At 49.2% G+C, this 21,540-nt stretch overlaps 1 protein-coding gene across 1 annotated transcript in view; it reads right to left on the bottom strand.

The window, feature by feature from the left end:
• Positions 1–8,081: 8,081 nt before the first annotated feature.
• Asb18 (ankyrin repeat and SOCS box containing 18) overlaps positions 8,082–21,540 on the bottom strand; it is a 63,560-nt gene continuing 50,101 nt past the window's right edge. The window contains exons 5-6 of the mRNA XM_050163117.1: positions 9,050–9,163; positions 8,082–8,267 (exon numbers count right to left, since the gene is read on the bottom strand). Coding sequence (XP_050019074.1) covers positions 8,082–8,267; positions 9,050–9,163 — 300 coding nt within the window. The remainder of the gene's footprint in view (positions 8,268–9,049; positions 9,164–21,540) is intronic.

The raw sequence follows: 21,540 nt of genomic DNA, 5'->3' as shown, positions 1-21,540 counted from the left end.
CGAGTGGGTGCAAAGCTCTGCTTCCCCAGCCTCGGCTGGCGCCGCGGGGAGCGGATGGAGCTCTCGGGTCCTAAGTCCCAGCGCCACAGGCCTCAGAACAGCCCTGGGGACTGACACTGGGGGACCCCCTGGACAGCCTTGTTTCTTTCACTCTAAGGACTCCGGGTGGGGGCGGTACCCAGCCAAGCTATTCTCTGTTCCTATTAGCAAACCTGGGAGACAAAGAAGGAGGCTCTCCAGCGACAAGAGAGGCTCAAGACATCCCTTCCAGCGCAGATGAAAAATAATAGCTTAATATTAACTGCTTCCCATAAAAATATACTTTCACAGAGATACAGTTACAAGAAGAAACCCCTCATTGTATCCTCGTGTTTTGTGCGCATCGCTGTTAGCTGCCTCAGTAATTTAATTGGAATAGAACGTGAGAAATGTGTCATTTTTGAGGAACTTATGCATCACTTCCTAGAAATCTCATTGTGTTAACTAGAAGCCTACTGCGTTCTTTTTAGAAGCCGTAATCACATTTTTATGTGCCTGTATTACTCGTTAATGTGACCTCCTGTCTTTAGCAGATTAATACAAATGTTCTCTTCATAAGAACTGCACCAAACTCCGGCTTACATCAGAGACACGGAAACCCCGTTTTTCAGACTCGCCAACTTTTCTTCAGAACAGGGGTAGAGGAAATCTGAAGAAGAAGGAGAAAAAAAAAGTGCCTACCAAATGAATAATTACACACCAAATTAAAACCCTGCATTAAACGCACTCAACAGCAATACTGCGTTCTCAATCCTGTTTATTGCTTACAAATTGCATTACAAAGGAATCTACTCTTTTTATTGGCGTGATTAAGCAAAGAGTGTTAGGACTGCAGAAACCGGAGGCTGGGAGATTGCATGGAGGCTGCAAGCCCAGCCACTTACATTGCAATGGTGAATATGTATAATTTTGCTAAAGCGCACGTTTAACACACAAATGAGGATCGGGCTGTCATTATGGCACCATAAAAAAGTCAGCTGAAAATCATATTTATTTATAAACACCTCGCCTGTCCAATGTGCATATTTAATACAAAGGAAGTAAACAGTTCCACAATCGATACTTTAATTACTGATTTTTTTACTAACCCCCCCCCCCGCGATTCCGTAGGATACTCTATGAATCTATCTTTTTTTTTTCCCGTGCTCTCTTCCCTTTAGCAGGTGGGCTAAAACCCTTGGTGTTTTCTTCCTGTCTCCACTGTGGGCGGAGCAGGCCGGAGGGCCAGGGTGAGAGAGTTTGCTAATGGCGCCACCTGCAGGACTCAACGAGAAGGACGTTCTCCACCTCTGTAATCTTTCACAGGGCTCAAGGCTCATGTCAGGCTTCTTGTAGGAATTCAATGAAAACAATTGAATGTTTGCGTCATCACAGAAAGACCCGAACATTCACGAAAAATCCCAGAGTTTTCAGAATATTTTGATGCCGGTAAACGATGCTTAAATAGCAGCGTTAAGATGGAGTGTCGCCTAGAGTGGGGACGCCTGGATTTTGCAGCTTCACATGGCAGATTTTCTGAAAGGAATACATTTATTTATTTATTTTATATTTTTTTTTTCCAGGCGAGGTTTCTCTATGCAGTCCTGGCTGTTCCGGATTTCTCTCTGTAGACCAGGCTAGCCTCGAACTCAAATATCCACCTGCCTCTGCCTCCAGACTGCTGGGATTAAAGACATTCACCACCAACGCCCAGGTGGAATAAATTATCTTCGAAAATTTATTTTATTTTTAATTATGTGTAAGTGTGGTGTCTGTGCATGTGTGAGTACAGATGGCCCTGGAGTCTGAGAAGTCTGAGAACCTGGGATCCCTTGGAGTTATAGGCAGTTGTGAGCCGCCAGACATGGGTGCTGGGGACTGAACTCAGTTCCTCTGCCTACAAGAACAGTATGTATGTACTTGACCGCTGAGTCGTCTCTCCAATTTATCTTTGAAACAATGGGATAAAAGAGGCAATATTTCCAGCCTATCACATGGTCTAGGGCAGACTTTAAGAGTCAAAAAACACTTAGCATCCCAGATTCTAGTGGCTAAACAACTCGTTAGGTGCCCCTGGGGAACTGGCAAGGCTGGGTGGCTCCAATGGTTCTCTGAGCCTGATATAACGGTGTTCCTGGAGCGTGTAAGTGTTCTCTGCAGAAGCTTGGCAACCTGAGCAGGCACCTGAGGGCAAACTCAGAGATTAGAAATTTGATTATACACACTTCTGAGATTAGCAGGCCCCTTTAGATCCAGAGAGCCCACGCTTTTCATTTTTCTGCAAATCACGTGGAATCCATGATTGTTACCTGACTTCAAATTACCCCCCCCACACACACACGATGCCCCAATGCTGCACCTAGAATTTCAAATGAACATGTCTCATAGTGTCTGCTTGTGTACTAATTGTTCCCGGGCTCTGGACTGTGTCGAGGTCCAGCTGTGACCATTTCCCTCTGTCCAGGTCATGGCTACATCTGCAGAGGCTACCTCCTCGGGGCTAATGGCAGCGGAGAACCTGCCTGTGTTTCTGAATTCAGTGTGGTCGGATTGCAAGCAGCAAACAGGCACACGTGATACAAATAGGAGAAAGATATTCCTTCCTGCTCCTTTTTATACAAGTAGCAGGTGAAAGGATTACTCTTTTCCATGTGAATTTGAAACCATGCAAATATGCTATTAAAAAAAAACGTTAAGGAGCTAGAGAGATAGACGGCTCATCGGTTGAGATCACGTACTGTTCTTGCAAGGGATCCAAGTTCAATTTTCAGCACATACATCAGGTAGCTCCTAACTGTACCTCCAGTTCCAGATGATGGGACACCTTCGGCGGTCCACTGCACTGGCATCAGTACACACATGTGTATAATTAAACAATAACAGAAATCATTTGAAATAAAATAAAAACTTCAAAGTTAAGCATATAGAACTGACTTTATGCTCTAGACTCTAGAAAAATCATGCTGAATGTAAACTGTAACCAAAGAAAAAGAAGGGACAACTTCATAAGGAGAAAAAGAAACCCAGGGCATATTTTATTTGTTGGAGAAGAAGCAAGTCGAACTAGCCTAGCCTCGCAGGAGCCTGGTTTTGGAAGTTTATCTCCAGCAATCGATAGCACCCCTTCCTTTCCTTTCTTGTAACAGCCATCAAGAAATTCTCATCAGTTCTGTTTTGCTAAAACAAAGCAAATTCCTAGCGGTCGTTAAACTCTGGAAGACCATGAGTGGATTCCTTTTTACGTGGTGATGAGTTAGTGCCAAACAGCCACGGTAGCTGTTATGGACTTGTACAGTGATAGCATTCACTCAGAACATCACTGTGCGTCGTGACACCCGGGAGAGCCTGGATGATTCATAGCTTCTATCTTGACCGTCATCCTGCAGCCGTGACATCATGCTCTTGAAAGGTCAGGGGGTAGAGTGGAAAACTCCCGGCTGTCTGGAGGGTCCGTTTATTGATGTGGGTCCATGCCAACGAGGGTGGTTTGGCTGTGGGTTGTAGATGCTATACAGTGAAGTCCCTGCACACTGGGAAGGTGGTAGCCCTCATTCAACACACAGGAGAGAGGTGGCTGGAGGGAGTTGAGCATCAGGGGGCTCTTCCTCTCTAAGCTCCTCTTGCCCTGCCCGAGTGGCTCCAGGAAAATCTAGAACAGCGGTTCTCAACCTTCCTTACGCTGTGACCCTTTAATACAGTTCCTCATGTTGGGGTGACCCACCCAACATAAAATTATTTTTGTTACTACTTCATAGCTATTTTTGCTACTGTTATGAATCATAATGTAAATATTTGTGTTTTCTGAAGGTCTTAGCTGACTCCTGTGAAGGGGTTGTTTGACCCCCAAAGGGATCATGACCCACAGTCAGGTTGAGAACTACTGACCTGGGACAAGTTGCCCTGCTTTATTTGGCCATGAGGTTCATAGAAAGCAGGGCAACACTGGGTCTGCCTGGCTGACGATGCAGCCCAGCCCAGGCTCCAAACTCTGCCTCCGGCGGACTTTCAAGATGCTCAGTTAAATAAGTGGACAAATGTCAGAAGGGAAATAAAAACAACACCCACGCCCGCGCCAAGCTGAAAACCACGGATGTTTGTGAGGGCACCGAACTGTCAGGAGCCTCGTGTGTTGTGGGGACGCAGAATGATGCCACAGCTCTGGGAAGCCAGAGCTACAGATCCCTCAGAAAACAGAGGCTGGAGGCGGAGCTGCTGTCTGACCCAGCAGCCCCACTGCCAGATGCCATCAGCGTGACAAGCTCTAGAATCGACTAGGTGTGTCTGGGAGGGAGTTCCTGACTGAGTGCTGGTGGGAAGGCTCAGGCTAACATGAGTGACACTGTCCCTCGGGCTGGGGTCCTGGATCAAATGAAAAGGAGAAAGCGGGCTGCATGACAGTGACCACCTCTCTGCTTCCTGAGTGGGAATGAGATGTGAACACCCCCCCCCCCCGTCGTGTCCCCCATGACAGAATGTATCTGCTCCAACTGTGAATCAAATAAGCCTTTTCTTCCTTAAACGACTTCTTGTCAGGTATCCAACAAGAACTCTTGAGGGGCAGGGAGTGGAGTGGGGGGAAGGTATCATGATAATTTAGGGACATGCCTGGAGCACTTTCTCAGGTGGCTGAGAAAATGGCCACAGAGACAAGCTCAGGTTTTCATTTTCAGAATTTAATGCGGCCTGGGCTTCCAAGTGGCTGCTGGTGTTGAGCCTGCTTCTCTGCTTTCTCTTATTGTTTGTACGGACAGAAGGGAGCATGCATCCATTTCTTTATCCGGGCTGGATTCTGGGCCTCAGTGACTTAGACCAGCCATGAGTGTCACAGATGAGTGGAGAAATCCAAGCACTCCGAGCACTGCAGACGGCCAGATTCTAGCCCTTCGTGGACCACCTCACCATCTCTAACCTAGTTAGTTAGAGGGACCTCATCATCTCTAAGCTAGTTAGAGGGGTCCGTGTAAGTGAATTGTGGTTGACTTCTTCGAAGCAACTCTTTATACTGCTTTGTGAGGGCGACTGGCGCAGAATCCATCCATCACTAGGCTGGCACCATGAGCTGTTTGTCAGGGCAAAGCAATCTTTCCAGTTCCTCTCAGGACGGCAATTCCTCTCCTACTCTCTGGTTCTTCACGTCTGTTCTATGAAGTGCAGATTCCTTGGAGGCACAGACCAAGGCCTCTTGGCCTGTCTGTCTCCAGATCTCTCCAGAACTACCTCCTTCCAGCTGCCCATGTATGGGGCCCTGTCCTTGGAGAGGATGCGCCCCTCTCCTTCCATTGTGCCCAGTATTTCCTGCACTCCCCGCACTCTGCCTTTGTTTGAGTTTTCCTTGAACGAACAGCAGGGGAGTTCTGGAAGTCTACGAAGGAGGTCTGGTGGAACACCGCCATCAGTCTGGGACACAGTCTTAAAGCAGTGTTTATTCACCCTTTGTTAGACCTATTGCTCTTCTCCAAGGGCAGCATGAGGACAGGTCATCCAAAGGAGCTGGATGCAGTCTTGCCATTCCTTTGGAAGGGCCGCTGTGACGACATGTGGCTGCCCACCATGGCCCATCCCTGCTCTCTCCTTTGTGATGGCCACTTTCAACAGGTGGATCTTACTGGGTCCCTGTTTTTACTTTCATGGTGGGCTTTACCGAGACATCCCACATTGCAGGTGCTTGCTAGGGCTGAACTCCGTTCACCCACTGTCACAATAGGAGCGTGTGCCCAACCCTTTCTGAGGGTCACCTCACAGCGTCTCATTTTGGCTATAATTAGGAAGAAAAGGGTTGCTCTACTTATCTTTATTTATTTTTTTAAATTTATTTATTTTATATGCATTGGTGTTTTTACCTTCAAATATGTCTGTGTGAGGGTGTTGGATCTCGTGGAACTGGAGTCACAGACAGTTGTGAGCTGCCATGTGGGTGCTGGGAATCGAACCCTGGTCCTCTGGAAGAGGAGTCATTGCTCTTAACGGCTGACCAATCTCTCCAGCCCCTCTACATATCTTTAGAAGATGGCCAGGAAGATTCTTGCTTTAAAATGCTGGCTATGGTACGGTTTAGTGGTAGTGCCCTTGCCTAGGGCACGAGAGGCCCTGGATTCCATCCCCAGCATGAAAAGGAGAGGGAGAGGGAGGGGGAGGGGGGAGGGGGAGAGGGAGAGGGGGAAATAAGGACACCATTGCCACTGAGTAGACAGTGCAGTTTTTATCATTCCAAGAAGGGGTGCTCACCATACCTCAGGGACCACCCAGGAGGCATTCGGCTTGGTCAGGAGGTGGGAGACATGGGGCGAGCAAGGAAGGACAAACGGCCTTTATTACTGCCATAGTTGCCTCTCTCTCCTGGGTCGGCCTGCCTGCCTCCCTCCCTCCCACCCTCCCTCTCTTCCTCCCTACCTTCCTTTCTGAGACAGCATCTCTCTGTGTGACCCTGACTGTCCTGAAACTCACTCTGTTGACCAGGCTTGTCTTGAACTCAGAGATTCACGCGCCTCTGCCTCCCGAGTACTGAGTGTACCAATGCCACCTGGCCAAGATTTCTTTCTAGGTGTCTGGCTGCTGGTCAAGGAGAGGTCAGGGCAGAGCAGGGGTCCTAAGTGAGAGTCTAACAAAGGCAGCGGTCACATGTGGACTCTGCTGGGATGGCTAGTTTGCACAGGGCAAGCGTGGTCAGCTGAGAGTTTCTTTTTCTCTCTAGGGATTGGTTTGCCACTGGTGGGGTTGTCCCTTGGGGTCAGCAAGGCCTCCGATGTTGAAGCACCAGAGCAAAGAACGTGAGAGCTAAGTGAGTCCAGGCCTCGATGTCTGGACATCTCTCGCTGTTTGACCCTCAGGCCGAGCTCAGGCACCTCTCAGTCCGTGTGCTTTTCCTGGCATCTGGCTCCCGGCATCATTCACTGGAGCTGTCTCAACAAGGGTTGAAGGAGGGTTTCAGACAGAAGACTCCTAAATGATAAAGGTCTGACTTGCCACCCTCCGGTGTCCTGAGAGCACCAGGCTCTCATGTGTTCGCAAGCACAATGGCACCCCACAAAGGTACACCTGACCTGGAGCAAGTGTCCTCCTAGTGGGGATCTGCTATGCTCTGGGCACAGCTCCCTTCCAGGTGGCTGGCTCCAGCAGGGGTGGGCAGCCTTTCCTACAAGCCCAGGGAGGAAGTGGCCATGCTGCTGACTTACAGGGGCCAGAGACACACCTTGGAAACCACTCAGACCTTTTAGTCTGACTCTGGCTTCTGGTACTTTCTGACAGCAACTAGCATGCCGCTGACCGTGTGTTCCTCACAATCAACCAGGAGACAGGATTTTCTCAATAAAAAAGTTTAACATTTATTTACACGTGTGCATGTGGTGCTTATGGAGGCCAGATGTAGTCAGGCCGCTAGTTTGTCCTGGCTGCCCAGAACCAAAATAATCACACAGAAACTGTATTAATTAAATCAAAATATAATCACACTGAAATGTATTAATTAAATCACTGCTTGGCCTATTAGCTCTAACTTTTCTTATTGGCTAGCTCTTACATTTTAATTTAACCCGTTTTTTATCAATCTTTGTAATGCCATGTGGCTGTGATTACCTGATAAAGTTCTGTCTGGCTGGGGGGGGGGGGGCTACATGGCTTCTCTCTGACTCCACCCTTCTTTCCCCCAGCATTCAGTTTAGTTTTCCCCCACCTAGCTCTGTTCCCCTATAGCTCTGCTATAGGCCCAAAGCACTTCCTTTATTAACCAATAGTAATCACAGCACACAGAGGGAAATTCCACATCACCAAGAAGGCCCTAGATCTCCTGAACTGGAGTTAGGGTTGGTTGTGAGTGTTGGGAATTGAACCTAGGTCCTCTGCAACAGCAGACAGTGCCTGTTCATCTCTCCAGCTCCAATAACAGAGACGGTTTTATTTCCAATTCCATTTCAGAGTGAATTTAAGGCTGTGAGTCTGTGCCTCCCTGGGTCACTTGAGAGATGGAGGGGGCGGGATGTGCACCCCAGCGTGCTGTGCCTGGCACACGGTGGCCTCTGCAGAAAGACAAAGAAGCAGAGAAGAACCTGGGTGCCAGGGCTGTGGTTTCAATGCAAAACACCCTCAGGCTCCAAAAGCAGATACTTTTGCAGGGTCTCAGGTAAGGGCAGATGGGGCACAAGGTGGAAGCACTTCTTGCCGAAGAGTTTTCGGATGGTACTGCGGCAGAGGTGCTGCAGGCAGCGCGGGGTGTGTGCCAAGGCGAAGAAGGACCTGTAGAAAGGCTTGTGCGTCTAGAAGGGAAGGAGAGGAAGAGAAGGTGAGGCAGTGTCTGGAGCTAACAGACAGTCTTCCCTGCAGGAACACTGAGGGCTCATGCTATTCTGTGGCTCACAGGTGCCAGGCAGACACCGCAGAGGTCACCTGAGACCTGTCCTACACTCTGAGAATTGACATGGTTTTCCAAAGTGAAGCTCCCACTGTGGGACACAGAGGGACACAGCTGGGGATGGTTTCCTCCAATCCCTTTCTGCCCTGCCCCTGGCACAGCAGTCCTGAAGCTCCAGGGGTGGCCCCCACCAATCCGAAGTGTGTCAGGCACACCGTCTCTCTGCAGCAATGGGCTCAGGAGCCCCACCAAAGTCCATGAGCTCAATGGCTGTGCTAGGCACTCACTAACACTTGCCATGAGAGCCCGAGAATGTTCTCTGGGAGCATCTGGTTCCACAACCGCTGTGGGCCAGCCTCTTATGCTAGACAGATACAATCCTCTAGATTACCCATAATGCAACAATGTAAATGCTACCTAGAGGGGTCATGGCATGCCGTGATGTTTAGAGAATAATGACAAGTGATGAAGCTCTGTGTACGGGGGGGGGGGGGGACCCAATTCACACCCAATATTTTGGACATGTGGTTTGTTGACTCTATAGGGGCCGTGCCCTCAGATCATGGCCCAACCTCCCTGCCTTCCTTCTTAGGTCTCACTTCCTGGGTTTGAAGGTACAACTCCAGACCGAGGCAGGGGAGGGACTGAGTTCTGGAGCATGGGGTGGGGGGAAGGGCCACTTCTCACCTGGTATACTTCCTCAGGAACCACCTCCAGCCAGGACTCAGAAACACGCAGCTGAGTATAGGAGTTGAACAAAACTTCGACGACAGCGGGCACCTGTGCACAGGTCCTCAGCACCTGGGGGGAAATGGGGAGGCACGATGCAGGGTGAAGGGCTTGAGGAGCAAGGGGGAGACGCCATGAGATGCAGGCACGGTCTGGCATTTCATTCTATCGCTCTCTGACTCTGTGACCTCAAAGGCCCAAGCCACACCACACAGAGTCAGGGAAGGAATCCACCAGGAGGCCCATGTCCCCCGGATGGCTATCTGTGGAGTCAGGGCGGGGCTTAGGAGTCAGGTTTAGGGGGGCTGGTCTGGAGGGGATGCTTATGGGTGACTGTTCTCTGCCTTGGCAGAGCTGCTCAGAGCAAAGGAAAGCAGTTCTGTGAACAGCGTGGCCTGAGGATTGTATTCCCAATTCCTACTGCATTTTTTCTTAGTGTCAGAAAAGTAAGAATAGAGGGGGAAGAGTTGTTTTGTTGTTGACTTTCCACTTGGTGTGGTCCTCGCATTTCCCACAGAGAAAATATTCTTTTTATTTACTTTTAAATATTTAGTTTTATTTTGACTGTGTGTCTGTGTCTACGTGGGAGAATATGCGTATTTTAGCCGGGCAGTGATGGACCACATCTTCAATTCTAGCTCTTGAGAGGCAGAGGCAGGCAGATCTCTGTGAGTTCAAGGCCAGCCTGGTCTACAGAGCTAGTTCCAGGACAGCCAGGGCTGCACAGTGAGGCCCTGTCTCAAAAAAAAAAGATTTATTTTTACTTATGTATATGTGTGTACTTAGATGGGCCAATGTACCCCCATGTGCGTGTTTGAGGAACCCAGAAGCGCGCGTCTGATGGCCTGGAGGGGGGCTACAGGGGACTGTGAGGAGTCCAACGTGGGAGCTGGGAACCGAACCTGGGTCCTCTTGAAGAATAGCAAGCACTATTTTCTGGGTAGATAAGCATTCTTTTTCAGCTAGTCTTCTTTCTTCTTTGATATTAATGTTTCTTACCTTTTTTTTTTTCTTTTTTTTTGGTTTTTCGAGACAGGGTTTCTCTGTGGCTTTGGTTCCTGTCCTGGAACTAGCTCTGTAGACCAGGCTGGTCTCGAACTCACAGAGATCTGCCTGCCTCTGCCTCCCGAGTGCTGGGATTAAAGGCGTGCGCCACCATCGCCCGGCTCTTACCTTTTTTTAATCTTATTACATTGACTCTAGTCTTACATTCTGTGTTAATGACACTGAAAGTTGGGGCATTTGTCTTAAGTCTAATTTTCACTTGTTTTTGCAGACAACATCTCATTATAAGAGCCTCTATGCCTGGCTTTTCTGTTGAGTTCAATTTTTAAAAAAAGATTTATTTATTTATTTATTTATTTATTTATTTATTTATTTAATATACATTAGTGTTTTGCCTGCATGTATGTCCTGTGAGTGTGTTAGATCCTCTGGAACTAGAGATAGAGACAGTTGTGAGCTGCCATGTGGGTGCTGGGAATTGAACCTGTGTCCTCTAAAAGATCAGCCAATGCTTTTAACTGCAGAACCATTTCTCCAGTCTTTCTGTTAACTTTTTAATACTTTTAGTTATTGGGAAGAATTTAAAAAGTAGACAATTATTGGAATTAAGAAGACATAATAATCATTTAAAGTTTTGTTTTGTTTTTTTTTGGTTTGTTTTGTTTGATTTTTTTTTTCAAGACAGGGTTCCTAATGTAGCCTGGGCTGTCCTACAACTCACTCTGTAGACCAGGCTGGCCTTGAACTCACAGAGATCCACCTGCCTCTGCTTCCAGAGTGCTGGGATTAAAGGCGTGCACCGCCACACCTGGCCTCCTTTAGAGTACTTTTTAGGATTCAAATCCAGGCCCCAAAACAGGCAAAGGCCGCGCTGTGGAGCTATGCTTCAAGCAGGTGACAGCCCTTGCCTTTGACACTGCCCAAGCTTGGCACTTAGTTACAGGTGACAATTTCACGTTTTCAATTTCTTCTATGGTTATTAGCATATTTCATTCTATGACCTATATTTTCTGGGTGAACAATCTCCATTTTAGAGAGATGTAGTGAAGAGGTGTGGAGAACGCCTTCAGTCACCACGCCCTGTAAGGATCCTGGTGTGTTGCCGGGCGCAGGGGGGGGGGGGTTCAGGCATCTGAGTGGAGGAGCAGTGGGGCTGACGTCACTAGGCTGAGTGGTGAGGACAGAGACCCTTTCCAGAGTCCAGGGAGAGGCGGCAGCCAGCGGGCCACACTCAGGTGGCAGTTGTTGGCAAGGAAAGAAAACTCCATGTTTTCTCATCTTCTTGATGGCTCTTCCTTAGCCTCCTGGCCTGTTTTCTCATCTCCATTTTTTTTTTCCCAGAGAGGGATGCCCCTCTCTCATTCCTGTCCCTGTTTCTCCTCTCTCGTCTCTCATCCAGTCTCCTGGCTTTCAATACCATCCCATGCTGCTGGTCCCCAGGCTATGTGAATCTCTTGAACTCTGGGCTTGAATATCCAACAGTTTTCTTCTGGTCCCTTCTTTGTTGCATCCTAGACCGGGTGCGCTGAACTCTTAGTGTCCCGGGTCACACAGCTGCTGCCCTGGCCCTGTCCTTGGCCATCTTAGCTGATGACACACCTGTCCTCCTGACTCTCAGGCTGGAAGCCTCGGGACCGTCTTTGATTTCCATTTCTTTCATTGTTTACGTTGGGTCGATGCAGAAGCCCCCACAGCCCTGCCTTCAAGGTTCATCGTAAATCAGAGTGTCACCCTAACCGAGGCGGTGCCCCTCATGTGGGCCCCGGACTCAGCATCCCAATTTGCCCTCCTTTTCTGTTCTCTTCCTCGTGGCAGTGAGGCGGGTCTAGTGAAACACTAGTCAACTGCAGCCATTGCTCTGCAGACATCCCCAACGACCAAAGTCACAACAGTGTCCCTGAGAGTGTCCCTTTCAAGCCTCCCACCCTCGTCACCTCCGAACACCTTCCTCCACCATGGTCCCCAGCTATTCTACATGCAGCTCAGGCTTCTCCAGTCTCAGGCAGCGGACTCACTTGCTCATTTGAATTACGTGTCCCCGGATCTGTGTGCCCGTCCCCAGACCTGCACAGCTGACTTCCTCATTTCTTTGAAGTTTTTGTTCAAAGGCCACCAACCTGAACTCCCCACTCTGAACTCACTGCTATGTTCCACTCTGCCCCCCCCAATGAAAAACATCAGGATAAAACGAAAGTACTGGTGCCAACTCTCATAACAATAACAATAAAATAAAGCCAGGTAGTCCCGAGGGAAGGGTTCGAAGAGCTACATGCTGGCCCAAGATTAGTGGGTACAGCCTCATATAGAATACATTGCTGAAGGGACATTTGCTAATCCCTGTTTGTCCTGCTTCAACTAATATCACCCTTGTTACTAACTCTGAGGCTGAGGATTATTATTTAAGAATACATTCAATTTTCTTAATTAAAAATAGCTGCATTTACTTATTTGTGTAAGTATGTGGGTGTCTACGTGCCAGTGTGTGTGTGTGTGTGTGTGTGTGTGTGTGTGTGTGTGTGCGTGCGGTGGTCAGAAGACAACCCACAGGAAGTCAGTTTTCTCCTTCCACTTTATGTGTCTCAGGGGTGGAAGCAGAATCACCAGACTTGTTGGCAAGAGCCTTTACCTGCTGAGGAACCTTACTGGCCCACGCAATTCTCCTAACTTTCCCCTTGTGTTCTGAGAGAGGATTTTGCTATCTCTCCTAGGCGAATCTCCAGTTTGCAGTTCCTTGCCTCAGTTTCCCAAACGTGGGATGGCGGGCATGTACGTACCTCCTTTAATTGATGCTTTTAAGAACATTCTTTACCTTGCCTGCTTTGGATTCTCCTACTTCTCTATGGAGAGCATGCTCCCCGGTAGTGCTCGGCAATCTCTGGATACGGGACACTCTTCCGGAGAGACACTAATAGATGTTCAGGCTAACATCCCCTTGGCTGTCTCGCGGCAACTGGTTTATTCTGCTCACGGCAGAGAATATCTTTCTGCCCTGTTGATTGCAGGCTCCTTGAGGGAATATGGCGCTCTCTGATCTGCTCACCCATTTATCCCAAGTGCCCAGCATCTCGCTGGTGCCTGACTCGTGCTCACACGTATCTGTTGAATAAATAATGGAACAGAAACACTTTCTTGTCCTTAACAAAAAGGATCAAAGGATATGTTTTCTGAGCTGCTCAAATCTGAAAATATCTTCTTTCTTTTGACATCAAACAAAAGCTACCTTGGCTCAGACTAATATTCTAGTGTCCAAACTTTAACTTTAAAAAACATGTTAAGGGATTTTTTCAGCATCCCTAGCTCCCCCTCCATCCTCCCTGCTTTCAGAGGGTCTTTTTCTCTGTGAGTATGCTGCATGCATGTGTTTCTTCACCCCCAATAAAAGCCATCCTTCAACTGAAAAATTATGTTGATGAAGGTTGAGGATGTATCTTTGTTTGGTAGAGTGTTTGCCTACCATCCAAGAAGCCTTGAGTTCAACCCACACCATCACACCTCTGGGGTGACGGCACACTCTTGTATTCCCAGTGCTTCCGAGATGGAGGCAGTAGGATCAGATGTTCAAGGTTGTCCTTAACTATTCAGCAAGTTCAAGGTCAGTCTTGGCTACAGGAGACCCTATCTCAAAATATAGAGAGAGGAGATTTCATTGTCTTTTGCTGATTTTGTAGCAGAGAAATCTGAATCCAGCCTGAATTTGATACCCTTAGGAATAACCTGTTTTCTGATTGGACGGCTAGTAAGATTTTTCCCAAGTGTTTTAAGAACAGTTTTGCTAGAATGTCACAGGTTTGTTTTCTGTCATGAACTTGTCAAAAACACTCATTTAACCCCAAATTAAAAGTTAAGGCATTTAGTGCAGCTGCATTTTCTTCTATTAAGTCTTTGGGTATGGCTCCCGATCCTGTTGTCCCAGGCTCATCTTGAATTCCGTCACTATTGGTTTTCTTTACACCCTGTCCTTTGCTTCTGCCCCTTTCTCTTCCTCTCCTACCTTATGTGTCTCCGGGAATGAGCTGATTGAGTTGATGTTGTTAAAGTCCAGAGACCATGACTATCTAGGGAGCCTGGGGTAAGCCAGCAGCAACTGTGGGTTGACTGAGGTCTCGAACCAGGAAAGTAGATGCCGAGCCCGAAGGAGACAAGATGCTGTGGACTGGCTGCAGAGGTTAAGAAAGAGCGGAGGAAACCTGTCTTCTTTTTCCTCCATGCTCAAATTATCCGTGGAGCACAGACAGGCTAGGTCCTCCCTCCGGCCACTCAGGATACAGAGCAGAGAAGGAGCAGCAGGGAGGGGACCCCATAACGCAAGGCAGTGTGAAGTGCACCCCGACTTTAGTTTGCTGGCACCCTTGCTTGTTCCATGTTTCTCTTCATGGCCTTCTATTGACCCCTCTTAGCCTGTCTGTCTCGCAGACCCCGGAAGCTCCGGCTTCACTCGGCTCTCAGCTCCTTATTCTAGATCATCTGCGGCGACGCGCCTTTCTTCTCTCTTTCTCGGACGTTGTGCTTTTTCTCCTTTTTGCCGTCCCCTGACCTCGGGAACCCATCAAGGTTTTATTGTCATGTGTGTGGCTCATGCACAGGAATACATGGGTGCTCACATCTGTGCCTGTGCACGCAGGGGTCAGCACAGCGCACTCAGTGTCTTCCTCTGTTGAATTCTGAGTGACTGCCTTGAGACACTGTCTCACTGGACTGGAGGCTTTCAGTGTGGGTTGGGGTTAGCTAGCGACGGTGCTCTAGAGATCTGCCTGCCTCCCTCCCCACCCAGTGCTGGCTAGGGTTACATGCATGCAGCCATGTCTGGCTATCTATCTATCTATCTATCTATCTATCTATCTATCTATCTATCTATCATCTATCGAAACAGGGTTTCTCTGTATCTTGGCTCTAGCTATCCTGGAACTCGCTCTGTAGACCAGGTTGGCCTCGAACTCACAGAGATTTGCCCGCCTGTGTCTCCTGAGTGCTGGGATTAAAGGTGCGTGCCACCACCACCAGGCTATGTATGGCTATTTTAATGTAGGTTCTGAAGATTCGAACTCAGGTCTTCCTGACTGCAGAGCAGGCACTCCTGGCACTGGGCCACCACACCAGTTCCTCTTCATTCTTTTTTGATCAGGGCGAGAATGTGTGCAAAGTCTGCCAACCTGTGAGGAAGTCATGGTCCTGCTCTTCGCCTGGGCATCGGAGTGAAGTGTGGGTTACTGGGCGTGTGCCCATCTGCTTAGGTCTTTTCCTGTTCTTCTCTTTCAGGGAGAGTCTCCAGGCTGCTCTATCCTGGGCTTCCCCTTTTCCACCTCTCTTCTGTGCTTTGTGGTACCCCAGCCGCCTGCCCACTGTTCCTGGCAGGGTCTGCCTGGCTGTCTGAACACTCCCATGCCACCACAGATGGACACTAATTGAGAGGCCACAATGCTTGTGTGGCCCCAGGCTTCCTTTCCTTCCCCTTCTTTTCTTCTCTTGCTTCTGTCTGCAAAGACATCTTTAAGAAGACAGAAACCAGTGCTTTTCCTAGACTTGCCATCATGCCGACATTGTAACTACACCCTTTATGTTATGTATGCCTGTGTCTCAGGCGTGGGCATGGAGGTCTGTCGATAACCTGAGAGAGTCTCTTCTCTCTCCACCATGTCGGTCTTGGACGCAGGTTGTCAGGGTTGGTGGCAAACGCCTTTACCCACTGAGCTATCTCTCATGCCCCACAATGCATCGCCAGAATTATTATCTCTGATCCATTTCTTCCCATGGAGTGACCATCACCAATTGAGCTTAGGCCACTTTCAGAAAAGGAGACAGAGTGAGCTGCAGTTGGAGGGCGGAGCCAGGAGCACCTTCCTACCTCTTCTAGCCAGGCGTGGCCCCTGCCCCCTTCAAGATGCTCTTTACTTGTTGGTGTCCCTACTGCCAGCCCTGGGCCACCACCTCTCATTCATTCACCCTCTTCTCTGCTGGGGGAAGCTGAGCTCCAGACAGTCTCCTGCTTCCCTGGTGCGTTCTGGTACTTTCTGTTTCCCAAGGCCATGCTACTCCCTCCCCCAACCCTAGACCTGCTCCTTCTCTGCAAAAAAAAACGTTAAAAGGCTCCCAGGGACCGCGCGTTACACAGACCTCCCCCACCCAGGGTAGGAAAGAGCTGCCCTCCCCTAGAGCCGGCCCCTCCCCCCACCCGGGGTCATAGACTGTGACAAAGTCTTATTGCCTGTCTCCAGGAATTCATTTTCTGTCTCTCCCTCTGTTCCACCTCTCTGGGGCTCCCCGCCCCTCCCTAGCCCCTCAGCATCGTGCCCCTCGTGTTTGCCAGGCAGCTGGCTGCCTTCATTATTTTTACGCCAACACAGTTTAAAAATCTCCGCTGCCTCCTTGCTGTCTGCCGAGAGGCGGCTGCCACATTACTCTGACACGTTGATGTCATTAGTGTCCAAGCGCACGCTCTTCAGCTAATGAGGCGGCAGAAAGAAAATTAAGGGGAAAAATCACACAGGCACATTGCTTTATATGTAGATGGAGAAGTAAAAGAAGGGTAGGAAAACAGGGGAAAGCTTCCTGACGGCTCCCGTCCCTCCTCCCCTGGAGACACTGCTGCGCAGCGGGCAGCCAGGGAAACTGGGCCTGCGCGTCTTGACCGCGGTTCTGCAGATCTCCTGCTCAAATCTAGTGAAATTGCAGTGAGTGGCTGAAGTCACTTTGCCTAATTTTTGCAATTAGGCACAAAACATGAAATCAGGCGGCTATGGTTCCAGCAGCGTCAGCGTCCGAGAGCGAGGCAAGACCAGGGATCTGCAGCTGTTTCTGGAGTCTTCCTTTGCATTTCCAGATCTCTGCCATGTACATCTGAATTTGCACAGCAGCCAGTGGTTCCCCTCCACTCTGTCCTCCAGTTTCTTCTTCACACTCAAGCAGATTCAGTTCAACACACAGATTTTTGTTAATGTCACCTCCTCCACTTAAAGTGACGAACCGGATCTCTATTGTCCATAGGCAAAGGGCCCAGGCCCTGCACAAGGCACCCACCCAGCTGTTTTAGCAGGGGGAGGGGTGGGAGTGTGGGTGTAGGGGTGGGAGCCTGGGTGTAGGTGTGGGAGTGTGGGTGTAGGTGTGGGAGTGTGGGTGTAGGGATGAGAGTGTGGGTGTTGGGGTGGGAGTGTGGGTGTAGGTGTGGGTGTGGGTGTATAAGTGTGGGAGTGTGGGTGTAGGGGTGGGAGCGTGGGTGTAGGGGTGGGTGTGGGGGCTTGAAGTTTCCTCTCTGCCACTGTGGTCATTTTCCCCTGAGGCACGCATTCCATTTTTGCTTTGTGCCAGGGCATCCACCTATCCTGTGCCTGCTGTCTGTAATCCTGTCCCCTGGGTTTGCTTATTGCCTGCTTGGGGTTTGGATACCCCAGTGTGATGGCTAATTTTGATTGTCAACTTGATAGGATCTAGAATCACCTAGGACACAAATCTCAGGATGTGCCTGTGAAGGTTAAGTAAGACGGGAAGACCCATCCTAAATGTGGACAGCTCTCCCGTGGGTCTGGGCCAACTGTGATGGAGAGCTATAAGCATCAGTACCCAGCTCTGTCCGATTCCTGACTGGGTGCAATGTGACCAACTGCACCGCACTCCTGATGCTGTGGAGTCCCCACCCTGACACTCTGTACCCACAAATCGTGGGCCAATAAACCTTCCTTTCTTTTTCTCTCTTATTTTTATTTATTCATTTTGGTTTTCAAGACATGATTTCTCGGTGTAACAGTATTGGCTATCCTGGGACTCACTCTGTAGACCAGGCTAGCCTTAAACTCACAGAGATCCTCCTGCATCTGCCTCTAGAGTGCTGGGATTAAAGGCGTGCGCCACCACCTCCTTTTTTTTTAATATTTATTTATTATGTATACAATGTTCTGTCATTGTGTATGCATGCAGGCCAGAAAAGGGCACCAGACCTCATTACAGATGGTTATGAGCCACCATGTGGTTGCTGGGAATTGAACTCAGGACCTTTGGAAGAGCAGGCAATGCTCTTAACTGCTGAGCCATCTCTCCAGCCCCTTGACCTCCCTTTCTTAAGTTACTTCAGTCATAGATATTTAATTATAGCAATGAAAAAAAAATACATCCAGCCAGCCAAGGTCAAGACCCAATTTGATATTTGCAAAGTCAGGTGGTTCTGTGACAGGTCTCAGTGAGTCTGACTGTCTCACCCCCACATCAGGTTGCTCACAAGGGCAAATGTCTGTGTGTTCCTGGCCCCATTGGAGCTTCAGCCAGCACTACTAAGCATATTTTAAAATTTATTATTATTTTTAATTATGCAAATGTGTGCTTGCAAGAATTCGTGCATATCTGTGTGTGTGCGCACACGCAAGTGTCTCAGGAGTTTGGAGATGTTGGATACTCCCAGACCTTGCGTCACAAGAGGTTGTGATCTGCCTGATACGGATGCTGGCAACTGAACTCAGGTCCTCTGCAAGAGCAGTATATGTGCTTTTCACCTCCAAGCCGTCTCTAGAGTCCCTCAGCGTGGTTGTTAAATAAAAACACGGGTGGGCACATGAGGGGTGCAGTGGGCAGACAGCACAGCCAATGAAGCAGTTAGGGGATCTCATGCCGGCCTGGTCCTTACACTTCTGGGTCTCACTGGTAGACCTGTGGCTCCATTACTCAGAACCCTGGCATGTGGCTGGCTCCCTCCTCGGGTAGCACATCTTGGCTCCACTGAAACAGGGCTGGCTCAGAGAAAGAGCAGAGCAGGAAGGGACTGGATGCAAAGGGCTCTGGAGAGGGTCAGTGATATTAGGGGACAAATACAGCTGACCACTTGGTTCCACACCACTTCAAGTGGTTCCAAGTGAACACACACACACACACACACACACACACACACACACACACGCACACACAAAGGAAGAGAGGGAAGGAGTTTGCAATAAAGAATGTCAGCTCTGAAGGGCAGAGCATGTCCTTCCTAGAGGTGGCTTGGGCTTATTAAGGTGCTCCTAGTCTCTTGGTGGGCCCAGCAGTCTCTTTTGGTGTGAACCAGAAATGTGCTCTCGAAAGATGCGGACAAAGAAAAAAGGGCTTCATCTCGGTCATGAATTTTAGGAGACATTCAGGAAAGCCTCTCTCCCAGCAGATCACAGCTGGGTCCACATTCCTGGGGCTCCCTGCTCTACTGCAAGTCCCTTGCTCTGGAGTTGGCCCTCCTCTGTCTTTACAACTTCTAGGACTGAACCCTGCCTGCCAGCCTCTACCTACACCTGCTCTGGGCCTGCCCCTCTGTCTCTGATGTGAACTAGAGGGCAGGAGGGCAGAAAGGCCTGGCATTGTGGACACAGTGGCTCCAGAGCCTGGCACCCTCTGGCTTTCCCAGTAGCACGGTGAGCAAGGCTCGGTGGGCTGCTCCTTGTCTGCCTGATGCCATGACGGTGCCTTTGTCTGGGCACTGGGAACTGTGATTTATTTCACAAGCTCTCTGGGAAACCTTTTGCCTCAGTAATTCTGAGCTCCACGGGTGTCTCTTTACATCTAGTTGCTCAGGGTGGGGGGGGGGGGCTGCCTGCTCTGTAACATCCCAGGCCAGGTGGCTTGGCGGCTGCCTGCCATGGTGCCTGTGTCTTGCCAGTGGAGCATCTTTGTGACCAGTTTGCATAAGCTTGCTGTGCACCTCCTGTGCTGTGCATCCCCTGGGGCTGCTGAAGCCAGTTAGGTGAGTAGATGCCTTCCCAGGCGAAACCGATGGGGGTCTGGGTAGGGAAGTATGTTGCCGCTCCAACTCCGCGGTTTTGTCTGCTTATCCTTGGGCAAGGCTGGCCCATCACAGGCCCATCTAGCTTGGATGTGGGGGGCTAAGTGTATCTCATCAGCAGGCTGTTCAGGAAAGTGGGGTCACTTCTGGAAATACAAAGGTGTCTGTGCAAAGAGGCCAGCACCTCCGTCCAGAGGTTGGTTGTAGACCTGTGTCCTGGAGTCAGTTGCTGGCATCCCTTGCATGCATGCAGCAAACCTTGACTAATGGTCTGTATGTACCTGCGCTTGCCCAATGCAGGGCAGGCAATGTTGTTTACTATAAAGATTTCTCAAGGACTGTTCAGTCCCTTATGTACTAGTGTGATATTGACCTGAGAATCCCTGTGACTGCCAGGGTCAAGTGCTTCCCATGGCCCTGCAGTGGCATATTGCCCAATACATGCAAGCTCACCGCCAATCCTGAGGTATGATGAGATGAACATACGACTACACTCCATCTGGCTGGCATGGCATCTGGGCATGTCCCAGAACAGAGGCCCTGAAGACCTGGAGGGGAGCGCAATACCATGCACCGCCGCTGCAGGTCAAGGTGGGGTGCTTGCTTCCCCCTAGAAGCCCTATCCCCAGGGATCAGGATGGGGGAGGTGCTGCAGCTCAAACCCCAACACCTGAAAGGGGGACAGGGCTCCCTCAAACTGAAATGATTTGTCAAGGCACGTATGTGGTGGAGGTCAGCGCAAGTCTTGTTTCCAGGACCCAAGCGGTTGAACAGGCCCTGCCAGGAATGGGGAGTGTTTAGGGTGTAAGCTATAGATGTAAAGATGTCCCAGAATACAAGAATGCTGGCACTTCCTTTTTAGAGCCCGCCACATCGAAATCTGAGTACTGGCAAAGCACTCTGGGGGAGTGACTTGGGTGACAGCGATAAGAAAGAGTCTATAGGTGAGGTGACAATAGGTGAGGCACACAGTAGAGTTCCTACCCTTCTCCTGGCCCTAAAGATGCATCCTTCATGCTGAATGTGCCCACAGGCAACGTCATTTGAAAGAGATGTGTGAATCTCACTGTCTCAGAACACTGAAAACTGTTCCTTTGGATCATCTTTGGGTAACAGCTTCCCGGATGCTGGTTCAAAACACACCAGGCATGCATACATGTATGTTCCTTGGTGCAAAGGTAACTATATAGGATTGGTGTATCTTGGGAGATGGGGACGATTTTTAAGATGAAATGAATCAAAATTTTATGATCAATTCGGCTTCCTTTAATGAAGTCTTTTGGGAAAGACAATCACTTCTAGTTAATACTTTGGGAATGTTATTTCGCGTGCGTGTCCCTGCATTTGTGTGTATGCATGTGTGAACACCATGTGCATGTGCATGTGGAAGTCAGAGGACTTGTTCAGGTAAACTGTCCTCATCTTTCACCTTGTTTGAGGCGGGTCCCTTTGGTTTGCCGCTTTGGTGTATACACCGGGCTAGCAGGTCCTCAAGATATATTTATTAATTTATTTAGGTGTGGAGGTCCAGGTGTGTGTGCATGCACATGTGGAAGCTGGAGGTCAGCCTTGGGTATCATTGCTCAGGAGCTGTCCATTTGTTTTTTGAGACAGGCTTTCTTTCTTTCTTTCTTTCTTTCTTTCTTTCTTTCTTTCTTTCTTTATTCTTTCTTTCTTTCTTTCTTTCTTTCTTTCTTTCTTTCTTTCTTTCTTT

This window comes from Alexandromys fortis, unplaced genomic scaffold (assembly GCF_014885135.2).
Source record: "Alexandromys fortis isolate MF-2015 unplaced genomic scaffold, M_Fortis_MF-2015_v1.1 scaffold_139, whole genome shotgun sequence".
Taxonomy (NCBI): Eukaryota; Metazoa; Chordata; class Mammalia; order Rodentia; family Cricetidae; genus Alexandromys; species Alexandromys fortis.
This window is presented reverse-complemented; position numbering and strand designations above follow the sequence as displayed.